Raw genomic sequence first — 19,541 nt, forward strand, 5'->3', positions numbered from 1 at the left:
TAAAAGATATAAATTATATATCATAGTTTCTCACATTTTGTATATTTATTAAGGTTTTATAAGACATTCATAAATATATAAGAAATTTATAAATTCAAATATAATATATATAGTAATCACTTGGAAATGATACATAATGTCATTAACAAATACAACAGAAAAATAAAAAGCCTCTCTCTATAAAATTAACAAACAATATGTAAAAATCTATGTTTATAAAAGATAAAAAGAGATTACTGATGGACATTTAAAAAGACCAACTCATATGAAGATACTTCTTGACAAGAAGTCTCAAATTGTAAGAGTACTATCTGTCTCTATACTACTTTGAAATTTTAATTTAAACATACTAAAAACCAAATAATATGTCAGAATCATTCAAAATTTAGGGAGATAATAACTAGAAATACAAGTCACAGTAGTTTTAAAAATAAAATAATTGGTAGATATTTAAGCCATGTGATGCAGAAAGAGAGATAAATCAAATGACCTACACAGAAATAGATAGGGACATGTGGGGATATACTGTGTGATAAGATATCCGGCACTTGTCAGCAAGAGGTAAGTCAAGTATCTTCTACGTGCTTGTTGGCCATTTATAAGATAATAACTACATTTAAAATCTTCCGCCTTTATCAAATAAGATTGCACAGGGATTTAATATTAAATATTACTAAAGAAACCCTACAATATCAAGAGAATATACCCATGACTATTTTTAGAATAACATAAAGAATTCATAAAAAAATACTGATAAACATAGCTACATAAAGAACTGAAAGGCTGTCATGCTAACAAATGTCCATAAATGTGTTTGAATGACAATAGCAAATGAGGGAAAATAACTGTACCTTAGGAAACAGTTTCTTCCCCTCACCTAAAAAAGCCATTTTACAATAATATAAGTAGGTAAATTTTTTCCAGTAGTATAACTAGGTAAACTGAACAAAGAGAAACAGCATACATTAAAGAGTACAAATAGCCAATAAAATACCCACATCTTTAAAAATAAAAAAAGTTCAATTAAAAAGTTAGAGTACCCTATTAAATTGGCAATCATTTTTTAAAAAGAAAAAAACTAAAAGCCAGTTTGGACAAAAACATAAGGAATCCTTTGCATTGCTAGTAGAAGTACAAACTGATAATCTTATTGAAGAATATTAAAGGATATGTTTTAATTTATAAAATAAACTCCAACTTCTACCCAAAATCCCACTCATAGAATTATCCAAGAAAAATGTAACAACATAAATGTAAATGATTTTAGGAAGATAAGTGTTATAGTGATTGTCCATTAATTACAGTTAGGAGTTATTACAGTAGAAGTATCCTCTTTTCTTCTTTTTCTTTTCTTTCCTTCTTTATTCTTTCTCTCTTTCCTTTTCTTTATCTATCTGATCTATCGATCTATCCATCCATCCATCCATCCATCTTATGGACATTGAATGAAATGTTTGACACAATTTATATTTATTAACCCAAGTGTTAATTGACACAGCACAGGAGACTTCCCTCACTCTTGTTTCCTTCCATTTGAAGGGGATGCCCAATTGTTGGGAAATAATTTAATGTAATTGAAAGATAGCTCAACCCAAGGCTCTGTAGACAGTCATGTTGAAAAGAGAGACTCAGAGTTTGGCCTAGCAAGGTCTAATACCGGCAAGTCGAAGGTGTCTGTCTGCACAGTGAGTTTTTAAATGACTGGGAAGTCTATCTCTCATTGTGCGCTATTTGAAAACCCATTTATCTGAACATACATACTACATAAAAGTTTCTGAGCTTCATCAATCATAAGTATGGTATTTTTGGTGTCTCATCTGTCTTACTGTTTTATCATATTTCTTATAGGCCCTGAACATCTATAGCAAAGAAAGATTTAATAGGGTTCCAAAAACCTACAACTTGATTTTGTAGAGTTCTGACTGTGTTCTGAATGCCATGATAGGTACTAGGAGGATGGTGATTTACAACCAAGGACAGGTATTAGGAAAACAACTCCAAAGTTTTTCAGAGGTATAAATTCAGAGAAAAAAACAATTCAGAGCATTAAAGGAGTGTGTAGCAAGAAAACTTACCTGTTTATGGTGTATAAGAGGGCAAGAAGGGATTTAGGAGAAAAAAATAAAGGAAACATTTAAGAGGATATGTAAAGGATTGAAAGAGATCTTTTATGGGACCCATGACCTTAGGGAATAACTCATGTGGCTTGATGAATGGACCAACACCAGGGCATGCATTGCAGTCACCGAGATGAGATTATGGGCAATTTAATTCAGGTACAAAATTTAAACTCACACACACACACACACACACACACACACACACACACACACACACACACACACACACACAAATATCTTTGGAGATCTCAGATCTTTTACTTTTGAGGTAAACTCTTGGTAGAAGCTCTGAGAAGGTGAATTAGAATGGTTCCAAGCTGACTTGACTAGCAAGAGAGTTATCAAATGCTCCTGAGGTCAATTCAACATGAATTTGAAGAAGTGTGTAAATTAGTTTTCTGTGCTTGGCACCAAGGGTTTATAGTAGGAAATAGATTTTTGATAGTCTATGAACACAAAAGACCTGCTGGGCATATCTAATCTGGAATATTTTTGTCTTGGCCTTCTGAGCCCAGCCATTCGGAAGTGGTGGCACTGTTAGAAGAAACAGATGGCATGTGAGAGAGCGTGGTGCTGAGCTCAAAAGTAAGATTATGAAACAAGGCACTGCTTGCAATCCAGATTGGTAGAAGCACTCCTAAAGGGAAACAAAAGTGCACCAAACCCAGCAGACCAAGAGAGTCTTGGAAGTAGTGAGCTGATGATTAGAGCAAATGACACTGGTGGACAGATGGGACTTGGCTGCCCTCTTGTTCCATGACATCTGGAGTCTTTCCTGAAGGCAAGAATGACTAAGTAAGCTCCAGAGTACCTGGATAGTTTAGAAGAAGTGAACTGACTTGGAGACAGATTTATTCTCTAAAGGGATAAAATGTCCTTCAACTAGACATATGTATGCTCACAAAAACATATATTAAAGGATATTCTCCAAAAGTGCTTCTCTGATATGAGGTATGGTTTTCAGGCCACATTTATAATTTCTTTTACTTGTATCTCAAACTGTTTACCTATAAAATATTTTGTTAATTTTCTGTATGTTTTGAAAATTTTACAAATACACAAGCACAGATTGCATGAAAAAATACTACTAAAGGGATGTAAAAGTTTGTAAAGATATTTTGCATGTTTTTCCTACTAATTTTTAATTACTACAGCATTGCTAATATTAATATTAATATTTCTACTTCAACATGCTATCCTTTTCTTTTTTCAAAATCATTTTCCAATTGGTCTGAATACTATCACAGAGAAAAAGGTAGGACTGGAAAAAGCTCTCCTTTTTCTTTATCAGTGAGCCATTTTATTTCCTATACTATATCTAATTGCATACACTGGGAAAATAAGTTTTGTCTTGGAATGATGAAAAGATGAGGGGGTTGGAAGAAGAAAGGAACAATCTCTTCCAACCCAAATGGAAAGCCAAAGAGAGTTTGGGAGAACCGTTAGAATGCAGTTTCCTGTGCCTCTACCTCTATAATCCAGGGCAAGTTTTGGAAACAGAGAAAGTTATTTAGTATATGAAGAAGGATGCCAAAATCAGACATTCCCCCACCTTTTCCTTGGAAGACACTTGTACAAGGTTGGCTCAAGAGAGTGAGAGATGAGTCCAGCTCAGAACCGTACAGTCTGACTATAGAAAGAGCTTGACTTTCTTGGTTCTCATATCCTCTAGAATGACTAAATACTGACACAGATATGAATAGTTTCCTGAGCCTACATACATACAGACTCAGGGTAGCACCAACAATATTCTTTTATAAATTGAAAATTGTGATATTATAGGTTTTAAATTTTATATTTGTGTGATGGTTTTTTTTTTTCAAATCTTGGGCAAGACAGTTCTAGAGGCTGTAGCTGTCCTGCATCTGTACTATCGTAAAGAAAAAGTAGAATGAGTAGAACTTGTTGCTCAGAACTAAGTTATAAGGGCTGAAAGAAGTTTAGAAAACCAATAAGGAAAGCTAAGCCATGGTATGTTGGAATGAACGGTGAGAATCAAATCTATGGAATCTTCCATAGTCTATGTCATTGCAGAGTCCATATTGGTGTCAGTTACCTTTTTTTTTTTTTTACCTCTGGTTTCCAATAATTTATTCCTTTCTATGCTCTAATCTGGACCTTAAATTTTACCTTTGTCAGCCATCATACTTCTACTCCCATGATAAAGGGTTTTACAGGATTATTCCAAGATACAGCAGAAGGAGTTTCTCTTTCTGGATCCAATATGCTGTGTGCTACAGCTACCATATCTACGCAGAAGACCTAGTTTTCCCCAACATCTAGTGAGCTCTGCTGACACACTGAAAGGTTGGTTCTTGCTAATGAGCTCTAACCAATCTGCATCATAGGCCCTGTGCATCAGGGCCACTCATTGGCTGTAAAACAGCTCTAACTAGTGGTATCTTAGAGAAGTCGACATTCCTTCTCTCCAATGAAGTCAGAAGCTCAGCACCAATGGGTGGTACATTTTCCTCCTAGAGTCCTGTTCCTTAGACTAGAAATGCTAACTTCTCCTAATATTTATGATTACTGCACTCTTTAGGGTTTCCATTTGTCCCTTTTAGGAGCTATTCCTCTTTAATTAATTATAGTAAGGCTTCATATTAAGTGTTCCAAATTCAAATTACTGGTGTGATATTTTTTTGTCTCCTGACTAGTCCCTAACTGATAAAATCACCAGGGTGCCTCCTTTTCCTTACATGAACTTCATATGGCATGTGCCCAGCCCCTCCCCAAATCAGATGGTGCTAACATTACACCTGCCACTGTCATCAGTGTCAAGTCACATGCAGTTCTGTCCACCATGGGGTTATGACTAACTACTCTGTCAACTAATGTAATATACAAACCACCCACCTAAATATAACCAGCACTGAATTGTGAAGAAGTACAGGAATAACCACCACAAAATCCCCACTAGCTATAAAGGAAAATGGAAAAGGAACAGCCATTCTGATCCATAGTAAACACAGATACAGTGTTCTGGGGGGCACATTCCAGCATGTGCACATGACACACACACACACACACACACACACACACACACACACACACACACACACACACACAGCATTCCATGTGCAGTATCTTCCATGACCATATATGAGGTAGGGATTGAAGAGAATCAAAATATACAGAATACCTATTGCAAAAGAGGGCGTGTGTGTAGAAATGAAATGGCATATAAAACATCAGCCATGAAACAGGTGCTAAGTAAACCTGACTGTGATTGCCCTCTATCTACTTAACTGGTCATTGTCTGCAGTATCTAAATTTATCCATCTAAATGCTGGGCTTAGTACATTTCTGATTATCACATGACAGACTGCTCTTTTTCTTATTGTTATTTACCAAGAGCATATAGACATGCTCTTCCAACAGCCAGAGGTTCTGAATGATGCTGTAATTAAAGTACTTCTCCTTGTGCTTACAACATGTCAGCCACTACTCAGTTATGATGTTTTTCTGTACTACCTGTGTCTAAAGAGGAAGTTACTGTTATCAAGCCGGTAGTTTATCCCAATAGGCTCTTAAATTCCAGAATTTTACCATTTGCATTTAACTTTTTCCATTTAATATTAATGTGACTTTCAGACTATGCTGGTGAAAGTTCAGAAGAATCCTTTTGGGACAATAAAGGAGGGCAGCTATAAACACTGTCCTGTAGACTTTGCTCTAGTAGGCTGCTTTAAGCCGGGGGGGGGGGGGGAAGCGTTGCATATTACCAATCTGAAGGAACATGCTGATTTTCTTCATGTTCTTATTTCTTTGCTAATTAAAGCACAATTGGAAATGTGCTGCTTACATAGCTCAGTCTATTAAGTGACTTAAACTCCAGAGAACTAGAAATCTTTAGTATGGTGGTGTCTCCGTGATGCAGAAGTGTTCTCAATTTTCCTCAGGTTTAGCATCAACCCTATTTATTGCATTGGTTAGCTCTATATGATCTGCCAAAGCAAGATAATATAGAGTCTAGTGGCCAGTTCACTGAGGCTCTGATACTTATTAGAAGGATATGAGACTTTGCTTTATCCTTCAAAACAAAAACAAATTGCAGACTGCAATGACAGTACTTAACAGAGGTATTGTATACATATATCAAAACAGAAGCTGTTAGGTAGCTTAGTTCTGGATTGTGACTATAGTCACTAGGAAAATCTCTGACAGTGTTTAAGAAATAAACAGCAACTGAATTTTAAAATCTAAAAGAATTTGTCACAATACAACTGAAGGTTGGCTACACAAAATACAATGGGAAAAGAACACAATGTTCATTTATTTTCTATGCTATGATATAGGCCCTCTGGATTTTTAATAACCAAGGAAACAAAACTATCAGGCTATTTATGTCAAGAAGAAAGAGATATCTAGGGATCTGGAAAGCACTGCAGGTTGGTCTCATAAATGTGAGATTTCATCAGCACTATACATGTCATGAAAAAGCTGGTAATGTATTTGAAGAGACTTTACCATTAGCATTTTGGCAAGCATGTCAATGAGTCCAAGAACTTCTTAAGATAATATTAAAATGGGAAGACTGTTCACATTAATGACAATGCCAAGGTGGTATTCTCCAAAAGTTTGAAAGGCCAATTCCATGACTTGTAGGGGTATTGTCACCTCTGAGATAATCTTATTCTCCATAAGAATGCAAATCAACTTTTATGCTAGCTCTAAATATACTTTTTAATATGATAAATATTTCTCAAAATTGCTTGGTTAATCTAGAGCATTTTTAACTTAAGAGTTTAAAACACACACTCATGTATGTGTTTCTACAAAGTCTTGACATATTTATTACAATATCATCTTGATCCTGATATGTGAACATTACATATATGTTTTACCATATTTCTAAAGCATAGATTAGGCTCATGTAGTTTTCTTATAGTTTTATAAAATCCATACTTTCATAAATCTTATACTTTTATAAAATTAATATTAAACAAAAATATAAATGTGTGCAGCTTTTCAATACTTTTGTATTACCGAATTTAACATTTTATCTCAGACTTAAAGGGATATTTGGAAACCTTCTTTTTGTACATTGCTTCCAGGAATCCTTTCTACAGATATTTTGACGTTTTGTCTGGACATTGTAGACCATATATATCAGGATATTATTGAACAGCTTTAATTATTGGAAATGTGTTTTTTATGTTGAACTCAAATCTTTTGTCCTCATATTTGCCCTTTTAGTGGCCTAAAAAAGTTGAAAAGATATGTCATGCCTTTTTCCAGGCTTATCACCAACACTTCTTGATTCCCCAACCTGTTAAATCCCTGGTTTGTTTGCTGGAGGATACTGGTTATTTTTGGCCAATGTTCATCATAATAGTGGCATCTGGAATTGAACACCATCCATCAACACATACTCCAACCAAAGAGCTTTTATTTATTTTCTGACATAATTCAGTCATTTAACTCATATTTTATACATAAAAATAATACAGTATCCTTGAAAAGGATTATCATTCTCTATGTCGTAATCTCTAGAATGCCACTTGATCTCTGCCATGACTTAACAATCTAACCTTCAGCTGCACAAGTTCAGTAGCTATATATTTTTGGTTATTTAATTTTAATACAAAGAACCCAGGCATCCAATATTTTCTCTATTCAGTGAATAATTAAAGATATACTTTCTGAAGAAATTGAGAAAAAGCCTAAGATCGAATGTAATAGCCTATACTCAAATGTAGCTCTAGCATCAATGTCCTCAATAGACCCTCCTGTGTTTCTAGCATTTGAGCATCCTATTGTGAAAAGGGTTAGTTCTCCTCAACAACTTTAAGAGTAAATGAAGCCTCTCAGTCAACAAAATCTACTTCTGGATATGTACATTCAATTTCTTTCTATTTCTCACAATTATATATCAACAAACACTTAAAGACCATCAATTGTGTGACATAAAAGGGAAGATGAAAACAAGAAAGCTTAAATCCTGGAGGAATCTAATAGTGCAGACCTAGGTTAAAATTTAACCTCTAGTGATAATTGCATAATCTGATCATAGTACAACTCTTGACCAGAGGTTTGGAGTGAATTCCTTGGCTCTCACTGTATTCTCTTTAACTGTCAACCCTTTAACTGTGGCATGGTGACATTTTCCTATTGTTGCTGGTCTCTCAGTGATAACACATCCTTTTCTGAGTCTTTAACCCTTCTCACATCTCTGCGAATCATCCTTTCCTTTAACTCTATCAGAGCTACCTCAGATGTATTCTGCTTTATGTCAAGATGTTAATCATATCAGAGATGTGAGATCTCTTATTAATAAGAACAAAATGATGTGAAAAAGAAACAACCAAGCACTAGAAATACTTCAGCAAAGCTAAAAATTATTACTAAAATTAAAATGCTAGTAGAAGGGCAAGAAGGAAGTCTCTCACCAAAACACAGTGTGAAAAAAGGCCCAGAGTAGAAAAGGAGGAAGAAAAGTATAACAGAATGTAGTACTACTACAGGGTTCTCAAAACAATGAATGTAACTACTCATATAAGTAGCAAATCTAAGAAATTCCAGAAATCTCAGGAAAAAAGAAATTATAAAAAATATTATGTAATAAGTGTAAAAACATACCACAGGGCTCACCAATACATTCAAACTAAGATCACCTCTGTGCAGTGAGAGTGATGGTGTGTTGGGAACAGGCTCTTTCCTAGGGGTGTTTCTGGCTTCAGGACCACCCAGCAGACTACCTGTACCTTGCTGGGAGATATTCCTTCCTTCCTCCTTTCTTTATCAGATACAAATCTGAATTGTGGAATAAGTGCTTCTTCCACTTTCTTTTGGTTATATTATCCCTCTATTATTTTCTACCTTTGCCCTGATAAGTCATTTGTCAAATGTGAGCTATATGCTCATTGTTTCATATACTATATGTTTCACAAAATCCACCAAGTGAAAATATCTACCCCAATATACAGATGATGGAATGTAACTTATATGACTGAGAAACTAGCTTAGGGTCACATAGGTAAAAAGTGAGAGAACCCCAATTCTAACCCAGGTATATTTATATCCAAGCACAAGTGTCCATAATTCCTTAGTTCTTAAATTTGTCATCTGGAAGCTTTCATGAAAACATATTTTTTTTAAAAAAACACATTTTTAAAAAAAGAACCTCATTACACCAACGTGTTCAGAGAAATATTATTCACACAACAGCCCAGATTAGATATGACTCACATGCTCATGAGCAGATTAATGGATAAAAGTTGCATGGACTGTCCATTCAATGGAATAGCATTTTTCAAATAAAAAGGAATGAAGTACTGATGTAGGTGATCTCACGGATGAACCCTGAACACATCATGCTAAGTAACAAATTCATAAAAGTTGTCATACTCAGGATTCAATTCATATAAATGTTTGGCATGGGCAAGAATCTAGAGGCAGAATGATTAGTGGTTATAGGGCTAAGGGGAGAAAAGAATGGGAAATGACTGTTACAGGCTATCGTATTTTGATGCCAGATAAGGAAAATGTTTTAAATTAAAAGCAGTAAGGATGGTATTACTGTGAAATGCATAAAACACCCATAAACAAAATAGTATACTTAAAAATGTATGCATTGAATGGTATGGGAATTTAACTCAATAAAAGTATACAATATATGTATATTAAATAAATACATATATATATATATATATATTAAAACTGTCCTGACACATCAAAACAAAGGTAAAAAGTCTTTCAAGTCAAGTCATATTATACAAAATATGCGAAGAAACAAATTTGTTTTGATAAATTTCAGATTGACATTCAAAACAGCAGCTCTACTATTATAATCAGTTGATTCACTCACACATTAAATTTGGGGGATATGTTATTTTTATTTTAAATTTATGTCAAAAGGTAAAGAAATAATAGCTTCCTGTACTCCAAGCTAAAAATGTTTTATTAATGCTACCAATCTGTACCTCTGTAGCTAATTTTTAATTTCATTACATATTTTTTCATAACCTGGGGCATTACTTGCATATCAGGCTAGCAATTACAAAGGACATGTCTACCGAGTGCAAACTCAGCCTTAATCAATCCCATTTATCTTTGTAATAGTTCAATTCTTGGATAAGAAAATGTTTTTCCATATGCATTACATAATTTTTTTAACCATTAGCTATAGAACATGTCAATTTGCCCACTGACAAAGATTGTATAAACCAAAGTTAAACTCAATGTCATTTGGTATCCTATGCAATTCAAAAATAAGCCATATTCTGATGTCAAATTATTTACTAAGTTTTTTGGTGTTTTTATTTTACTCTAAATGATTTAATCCCATCCAACGACAGTGGCCTGAACTAAAGCCCTCATCTGCTCTGAAATCCAGGTATTACCGATTTTAATACTTGTTAGTATAAGTAGTTAGGATAAAACACAAATGCTTTCAGATAATACAAACGTTTGGGATAGTGAAAAATATGGTATGAAATATTGTTTTAAGGAAATATAAAGTGACTTATAAAAGTCACTTTCAGCAAAATGCTGAAAGCAAGCAGCTATATTGACATACTATATGTAAGTCACTATGTGTAGAAGAAATAAGTCTCTAAAATGGCCTCCAATCACCCTCCTGGACTTCACTCCTTTGTGCAAACCCCTCCCTTGGAGTGTGGGAGGGACTTAAGTTTCTGGGCTTAATGGAGTATAGTGAAAGCAATTAGATTCATTTCTGATATTAAGTTACAAAAATGTGGTCATTATCTCAGATGCTCTCTCCTGTCCTCTGGCTTCCTTGTTCAGAGGAAGCTAATGTCCAGGTATAAACTGCTTTTGGGAGGCCTCATGTAACAAGACACAACTGTGTAACAGCCAGGGGAATTATAGCCCCTAAAAATAGGTTCGGAATGAATCTTCCCATCCACTGAGCCTTCACATGAGACAGTCACCCTGGTGGACAGCCTTATTGCAGCCTTAGAGAGATCTCAAGCCTAGACACAGGGCAGAGCTGCTCCCAGATTCCTGATTGAGAAAATGATAAGACATTAAATGTCTTATTAAGCCCCTGTGTGTGTGTGTATAATTTGGCACACAGTGCAAAGAAACTAGACTAGAACCCAGTATTTGAATTCCAAAAAATAAAATAAAGGGAAAAAGCAGTCTAAATACATGTCATATATATTTTTCCATCAGAAGGAAAAACACTGTATTCTCAACAAAATTAATAATACAAATAATGTTATAAATTTCATAATTTAAATGTAACTATTAAGGTCGAACATGTGTGTTCAAAAACAATGTAATCATGCCACTTCTCATGTTGAGAACTCAGTACATTCCAATGTTCTGAAAATAAAAGACATTTTGCTATGCCTAAATGCCCTGGGTGTGTTCTGACTCCAGTTGTACGTACTGTGTGCATTTAGTCTTAGGTTTCTCTTACCTTGTGTTGCATACATCAAACCTGATGATGTTGCACATGTTATTGTCTAGTTTCTGCACAACTTGCAGGGTTCAGCTTCTTGCCTCTGAGAAGTTCCTCTAAGCCCATGATTCCACCCTGCCCTGACTACCACCGTTTAGTTTTGCCTCAGGTTTTTCTCCTTTGGGCTTTCTCAGTGGCAACTTGTACAATGTCAAGCATTGGAATTTATATTATTGTTAATGTAACAGACAGAGGACATAAAATGTGATTTCAATAAAAAGTTAAGTACTTAATTACCATTTAGAAATAATAAAACTACCTCTACCACAAATTTACAAAGGATAACAGAAATACACAGACTGAATGCATCTCATATTAAATGCTTAGAACCAGAAGTGTTTCAAGTGTAGATTTAAAATTTTTGTAAAATTTGTGCAGAATTTACCATTTGAGCATTCCTAACGTAGGCCAGGCTGGCTTAAAACTATGTAGCTCAAGATTCAAACTCTAGATCCTGCTGAATCAGCCTAATCCTGCTGAACACTGGCATTGTAGACATTCACTACCATGCCCAGCTTAAATGCTTAAACTCTCTACTTTATGTCTATAAAACTAGATCCTTTATATTTACAACATGTACAAGAAATAGTTTTCAGATATATCTTATACTACATTATTTTAGGCCTCTCAGGCAAAATTGGTTTAAGCAAATTATTATAATTTGTTAATCCTGGTTCCTGGAATATTAAGTAAAATAATATATATGGGTCAAATTTTGAAAGAAAGTACTATATAAATGCTAAGTACTATTAACTACCATTTCCTTTTTATTGAGTAGCATTGTAGACATATGTCATTAGATGAGGCCTACCACAGGAGGATTAAAAACTCTTACAAAATAGTTATATAAGGGCTGAAGGTGTGGCTCAAGTGGTAGAGCTTAGGAAGCCCAGTGCAGTGAGTTCAGATTTCAGTCAAATACCAAAAACAAATAAAACTGAAGAAATGTAGTACGAAAGTTTAACACAAAGAACTTTGGAATAGCTGATGGAATACTATTGAGTCCAATAGGACTATGGTGCCTTTAATGTTGCAAACATTGACAGCAGATCTGCCATCTTTAAATTTAGTCTTATCTTCCCAGGTAGATAATTTTTTTTTAAATATTAGAAAAAACTGACAGTTTTCTAAAACTGACAGTTTCTTTTAATAATATTCCATGATATTTTCTGTGAGAGGCAAGTTCTCCAGAATAAAGTTCTCAAAATATATGTAAGACTTACTTATGGCTTCATCTGTGGATATATTTTATAGGTAAACTCACATCACTACAGGATAGATTCATAAAACTAAACATTTTGCATAGGAACAAGGTGTTATCTCATAAGTAATCCAACCAATAAATAGTAATATTTACAGTATAATAATACATTTTAAGGGGCTGGGAAGGTGGCTCAGTGGTAGAGTGCTTGCCTTGCATGCCTGAGGCCCTGGGTTCAATTCCTCAGCACCACATAAGCAAAAAGAAAAAAGCTGGAAGTGGCGCTGTGGCTCAAGTGGTAGAGTGCTAGCCTTGAGCTGAAGAGCTGAGGGACAGTGCCCAGGCCCAGAGTTCAGGCCCCATAACCGGACCCCCCCCCCAAAATAATACATTTTAAGGTAAATAGAATCCTATAATTGGAATCATGTAATTATCTCTTATTAATACATTTCTGCCTAAAGCATCACTAAACTCTAGCACTCATTTCTAAGTTTGGTAATGATGCACACACACTGAGTGATCTCTCTAAAACCCTCATGATTAGATTGTATTACTTACCTAATTGTATCATTGGTCTCTGAGATAGCTTTCAAGTACGCTTTCAAATAAAAATAATTAAAGCAGTACTTCCGAATCCTAAAGCCTCGCCAGCGTCTCTGAATCTATTAGTGTAAATAAGGAGATAAAGCATGTCATGAAACATTTTTATTAGAAACACTAACAGTTCTTTAAAATCAAGATTATGCATGATAATTCACATCAAGCAAAGTCTTAGCTTTCCACTAAAAAAATGATAGTACATTAGTTACAAATGTAGATTGCATTCATACATTTATCATAAAATATTACATAGCACAAAGTAAGTATAGGTTACTACTACTTGTATGTATAATTGGCTACTAAAATATTTAAATGTTGCCTTATAAATTCCTATCATTTCTACTGACAGATCAGCTGGCGTGAAGATTGCATTTGTCCATTGAAATAATTTTAAATTCACTTTTTAAATTCATTGATATCAAAATTTTTAAAATACTGCTGAGATAAATTTTCCTCCCTCCCTCTTTCTTCCCTCCCTTCCTTTTCTTTTTTCTCCTCTCATTCTTTCTCTTTCTTTCATTATCTCTCTCTTTCTTTCTTTCTTCCTTTCTTCATTCACCCTTTCTTTCTTTTGAACTGCAGTTTGAATTCAGGGCCTCACACTTGGTAGGCAGATATTTTACTGTTGAACCATTCCTCTAGACATCTTTTGAGCTAGTTATTTTTTAAACAAAGGCTTGCTTCCTGATGGAGTGAGTGTGTACCAGTATGTGATCCACATATTTACATTTCCCATGCAGCTAGGATGCCATGCATGTGCCTTTATATATCCATTTATTGGTCAAGAAGTGGTTTTTTCCCCTGGGCTGGCCTCAAACCCCAATCCTCCATCCATTTATCTGTGCAGCAGATAATTACTTGTAATATCTCATTTATAGGTAAGAAAATAGTTACAAAAAGAGGGCACATAAATTTCCTATAATTACACAGCTAACAGTCATAGATCCAAAAATGAAATTTGTTGTTCAGCAAAGCCTTTCAATACAAAGTCGGAAAGGAAGCAAAACATTATTTTTGAATGATTGAAACTGATAATCTGTGAAATCAATTTTGTAGAAATACCTTGAATTTACCTAAAGGCACCAAAGAAGAAGAAGAGCATGTGTTGAGAAATACTAACTGAGCAAGCTATAAAGTTTTCAGTTCTTCCTCTACAATTTTCCAATAGTTTGTCTATATGAATGCCTGACAAGTTACAAAGAATTGTGTTAGGACATGAAATCTTTGTAAGTTTTCACCTAACAAAATACTTATCTTCTCTAAACATGCCTTTTCACTCAAATAGATATTGATACTATTGAGACTAGGACCTAATTTATTATGGTTTTTCCCAAAGTCTATGTTTTTTTACCTAAGATATTTATTTTCAAATATTTATAAGTGGAATACTGACAAAAAAGGGAATAAAGTTTACTTGAATTTGCATCCTGTAATTTTCTCTGTATTAAAACATGGCAATTAAATATATACTTTTACAGTCATTTTTAATCTGTGAAAATTCAGAATTTGAGATTTTGAAAACATATTTTATAATGTGTATGATAATGAAGATATGCAAAACAACCCATGAAAACAAACCAGAGACTAGCTATCGAAAATAAAACCATGTCATATAGCAAAGGTTACAGAAAATGCTTTCCAAATTATCTTAGTGTTCAGTTCTTTGATCTAAGAAAATAATAGTTTTTCTAATATTATAAGGTACTCAATTGTGAAAATCTCTTTAGTCAGACCAAAAGCACATTATAGCTGATGAAGAGGAGGAATTGAAACAAAACACTTTCTAATAAAAACAATAACCAATTAGAATATCAGACATATGTATATCTTAATGCCTTTCCTTGGCTCATGTGATCTAAACTTACAGCATCACTCTGAGATGGAGATTATTATTAGTCTCATTTGAGAAAATAGAAAATTGACTCCTCAAAAAATTAAATTAACTGTGTAAGGCCATATAGATATATGAAAGGATCCAAATGTTCAGCTGTGTTACTGGCAAATCTTTCATCTGCAATAAAAGGAGTTATTCATGTTGTGTTGGGAAAATGGGGAGATACCCAAGAGTGCACAGAGAGGGACTAACTTTGGGAGAAAAGTTTCAACAAACTTTTGATAAAATAAGATTAATACTGTCTGAAAACGTCAAAACTGCATGCCAAAATACTGAGAAGGGTGACTAATGACTGTTTATGATCAGGTAATACTAGAGTAGTAGGTGTGCCAACTTATTATTCTATTGTGTTGTGATCTACTGATTTCTTTTATTTTGAGACAATACTGTGCCACATAGTTCATGCTACTATTTTTAGCCCAGGTTGTTGTGGAACTGGTGACCTCTTGCCTCAGTCTCCTGAGTTTTGAGAAGACAAGTGTGCACTACCATACTCAGCTAAGTATGTCCATTTCCAAGAAAAGAGATCTGCAAGAACAAAAACTAAGACTGTCTGAAAATGTGCTAAAACCAGATTTTTCCTGTATAAAAAATGTCATAGGTGCCTTCCTTCTCCATGTCCAGCAATCCCTGGAAACACTATGGAACACTCAGGAACTCTGCTTATAGTGTGCTCGCAAAAACTTCTAATGTCCTAATATCCTAGATGTTTACTCAAGGCAGAATAAAATCCTTTTCAAGACAAATTATTTTATTTACGATTAGGTAGTGAAGAGCATATAGTAACAATAGGATAGCTAGTAAGCTAAAACCCATCAATCAGTCTTTAACTGGCTTCAGGCAGGATGTGTGTGTGTGTGTGTGTGTGTGTGTGTGTGTGTGTGTGTGTGTGTGTGTGTGTGCGTGAGTGTGTGAGTGTGTGTGTGTGTGTGTGTAAAATGCTAGACGAATGAAACATCAGTGTGGGTGAGGGAGGTGCCCTCAGTACAGGGAAGATCTAAAATTTATTGAGCTCCTTGAATGTGCCAAGTATTATATTTACTGCAGTAACTCTCACAAAATCCTTGTGAACAAAGCATGGTCTTCCAAGTGTAGTGAAGAAATCAAGTGTAAGTAATCAGCCCAAGATCACAACACCAGTAAGAGTAAATAGCGGAGTCAGGAAACAAGCTCAGATCTGTCTTACTTTATAGCTCATGATCCCTCCACTAATACCCTACAGAATAAATAGACTATTTTTGCATTTTTAAAAATACCAGTTTCTTACACTGTTGAGAGCCCATTTTAACAAAGGATAGATATAAAAAGATACAACATAGTAGAGATTCTACCATACTACCTTCTATAAGCATAAATGACATTTTGTATTTTTCCTACATATTCTAGAACTAGTGAATAAATGTAATTTTTTAAAAGTACAATCCAGGAGCAGAATGAATTTTAATTTTTTTTCAGTTCAAGGTGAATGGGTTACAACTTTCTAAATAAAAAATACTAAAAATAGCTAATATTCATGCCCTTCAATGTAAATAGCAACTTTCAAAAGAGATTGGTATAAAACAATTATTGTCATCGATCAGCTCTGAATAGATAATGTTAAACAAAGTCATCCTGTGCTCAGCAGATTACAGCTTGTTAACGGGCAAGTTCTAAATGACCTCTTAAGCTAGTCAAATCAATGATGCATATTTCTCATTAAGTAACATCAAAATGTAAGTGGTCTTATAAATAATGTTTATTTTAAGCACTAAAACAAATGGCAAAACCTAGATGTATCAAAAGCCATCTGCTCATAGAAAAGATTTTCTTCCACTGGGTTTATTTTTATTCTTGAAAATCTATAGTAACCTTAATTGCCATGGGAAGAGAGAAAAAAAACGTATCTTCTCTTCTAAAATTAAAATTAAGACATGGAAAACAAATTCACTGATAATAACACACCTAGAATCAATGCTCTAAATATAGAGAAGAGTTTGGAGTTTGGAAAGAGAAATCAGTTATTCTCCCTTTTTTTAATTACTACAAAACACTGGACAATGACACAGAAAAGAGATTTTATTCAGTCTTTAAAAATTATCAATATAACACAAGTTTTTTATTTGCATTTTTATTTGCATTATGTCAAAACTATAAATATATGAGCATATAAACATTTATATAGGAAAGTATAGAAAATGTGTGAAAAGATTGTTGTATATATGTGTGTGTACATATACACATATATATACAATGTAGATATGAAAAGTTTAATAAAATAGAATATATGGAATAATTAGTTTATATTGCTTCTTACATTCCATTCCAACTCTACCTGAATTTATAGTCATTTCTCTATAATCTATTTAACAATTTTATAATGATTTTGACTCTAGAATAGTATGAGGTTAGAAATATTCTTTTGTCTGGTGATGGAACCATTATTGGGTAAAAAGTTAGGATTATATAAATGACTCCTTTCTTTTCTTCATCCCAAGGCTGAAATTATGTGTAAGACAATTTGTTATTTATTCTGTATTCATATTCCTCTGATATAATGCCCAATAGACAAGATACCTCTAGTAACTTTTCACTAAACCTCCATACTACCATCTAATCTTGAATGTCTATATTTAACTACAAATGCTTAATTCCTTCACAGTTCAAGGAGATTGAGATGTTTATATAGCTGATATAGTTAATAACTTCAAGGGAACAATTTTTGTTATCTGACATATTAATGATTTTTAAAGTTAATATTTTTCTTTTTTGTATTTTAGGAGTAAGTATTCCCCATAAAAGGAAATGATAGATTTAAATTGTTAATATATAGCTTGATAAATAGAATATATATGTCATTAAATTTAATTTTCAAATCTGTTTCTTAAGTGATCTTTAGTGTCTCTCTTGTTACTATAATTTTTTCCTTAAAGTGAGCATCTCAATCTGAACTAAAATGTTTTGGGGGCACTAAAAGCAAATTAAATCATTTAATATAAGTGAAGTAAATCAGTTTGAATTCTCCAGAATACAGCAGTTTCACTAAATAAGTGTATGTGATTGATCAATACCATGTACAAGGAAGCCAGGGTAAAAGGAATTTTACTTGAAACAATCAATTACATCTGTAGTTCTTTAAACCTCTGTAAGCTTTAGATTATTACCATTTTTTCATTCCTCATAAATCTTTGAAGCTGAGAGGAAAAAGTCCGATGGAACATATTTCATAAGGGACACCGACTGTTAAGGAATTGAATACTAGCATTTCTTTGACTCTGCATTCCTGTGATATTGCTCCAGTTGTCCTAGGATGGACAGGCAGGTAAAGTCTCAAGATAGATGTGACGGTCCGATGGAGACTTTCTAAAGGGAGCTTACCTTTGTTAGCTTTCATACCTTGTGCCACAGATATATGTCCACATTGTGTTTAGTTTATGGAGGCCAGCTGAAGATGTACTGAAAAGTTGTCTTCCCATGGCACACAGGTCCCATGTAAAAAATTCCTACTTGTGCCTTTCACTAAGTCTCCTCATATGGCATATAGAGTTGATGTGAATGACCACATATGACATATGGGATTCCTGGGTTTTGGACCTAGGACCTAAAATGTTGATCTCATGGAAGGAAGGAAGGAAGGAAGGAAGGAAGGAAGGTAGGAAGGAAGGAAGGAAAGAAAGAAGGAAAAATAGGAAGGGACGGAAGAAGGAAGGAAAGCAGGAAGGCAGAGTGAATATATGCAATTCTGGTCTTAGGTAGGTTATTTTCTCTCTATACATGGATGAAAGGAGACTTGGTGGACAACACAAAAATCAGAAGCAAGAGAAAGCATCAAGTACTGAGGGAAAAAATCAATCTGCTTGGGAAAAGGGACAAGTAATTGACCAACGACCAACGACCAACGACAGTGGAATTTGTATTTTGCTACCTGGGATATTTTTAAACAGGCTTTCTCCACTCAAAGTAATTCTTGTCCTCATCTAACATAATTATGTATTAATTAGGAACCTGAGGGTCTCTGCTCAGTATCTGGTGGGCCAGAAGTGAAGGCCAAGTGCTTACATATGCTCACAAATATCGGAAGGGGGATGGTGAGTCAATACTGTTCCACACTGTGAGAGGACAAACAACTGTCTATCTAAAATGAGGCCGAAGAGAAATGAACAGCTGACTCAGGTCATGCATGTGTATGCTACTGCAAGCTGTCTAAAGAACTGAAAATAAAAGTCAGGGGCCAAATTTAAATAGTGTCAAAATAGTGGCCAAAATGCCAAATGAAAAGCAGAACAATAATTGGGATAAAGTCAAAGTGGAGACCAA

General features: G+C 34.3%; 1 protein-coding gene across 1 annotated transcript in view; it reads right to left on the reverse strand.

Moving 5' to 3' along the window:
* The window catches only part of Spata17 (spermatogenesis associated 17), a 143,903-nt gene that overhangs the window by 91,730 nt on the left and 32,632 nt on the right, over positions 1 to 19,541 (reverse strand). Inside the window, exon 5 of the mRNA XM_042682093.1 lies at positions 13,313 to 13,416. Within this exon, the coding sequence (XP_042538027.1) occupies positions 13,313 to 13,416 (104 nt within the window). The remainder of the gene's footprint in view (positions 1 to 13,312; positions 13,417 to 19,541) is intronic.

This window comes from Dipodomys spectabilis, unplaced genomic scaffold (assembly GCF_019054845.1).
Source record: "Dipodomys spectabilis isolate Male_0828 unplaced genomic scaffold, ASM1905484v1 ptg000069l, whole genome shotgun sequence".
Taxonomy (NCBI): domain Eukaryota; kingdom Metazoa; phylum Chordata; class Mammalia; order Rodentia; family Heteromyidae; genus Dipodomys; species Dipodomys spectabilis.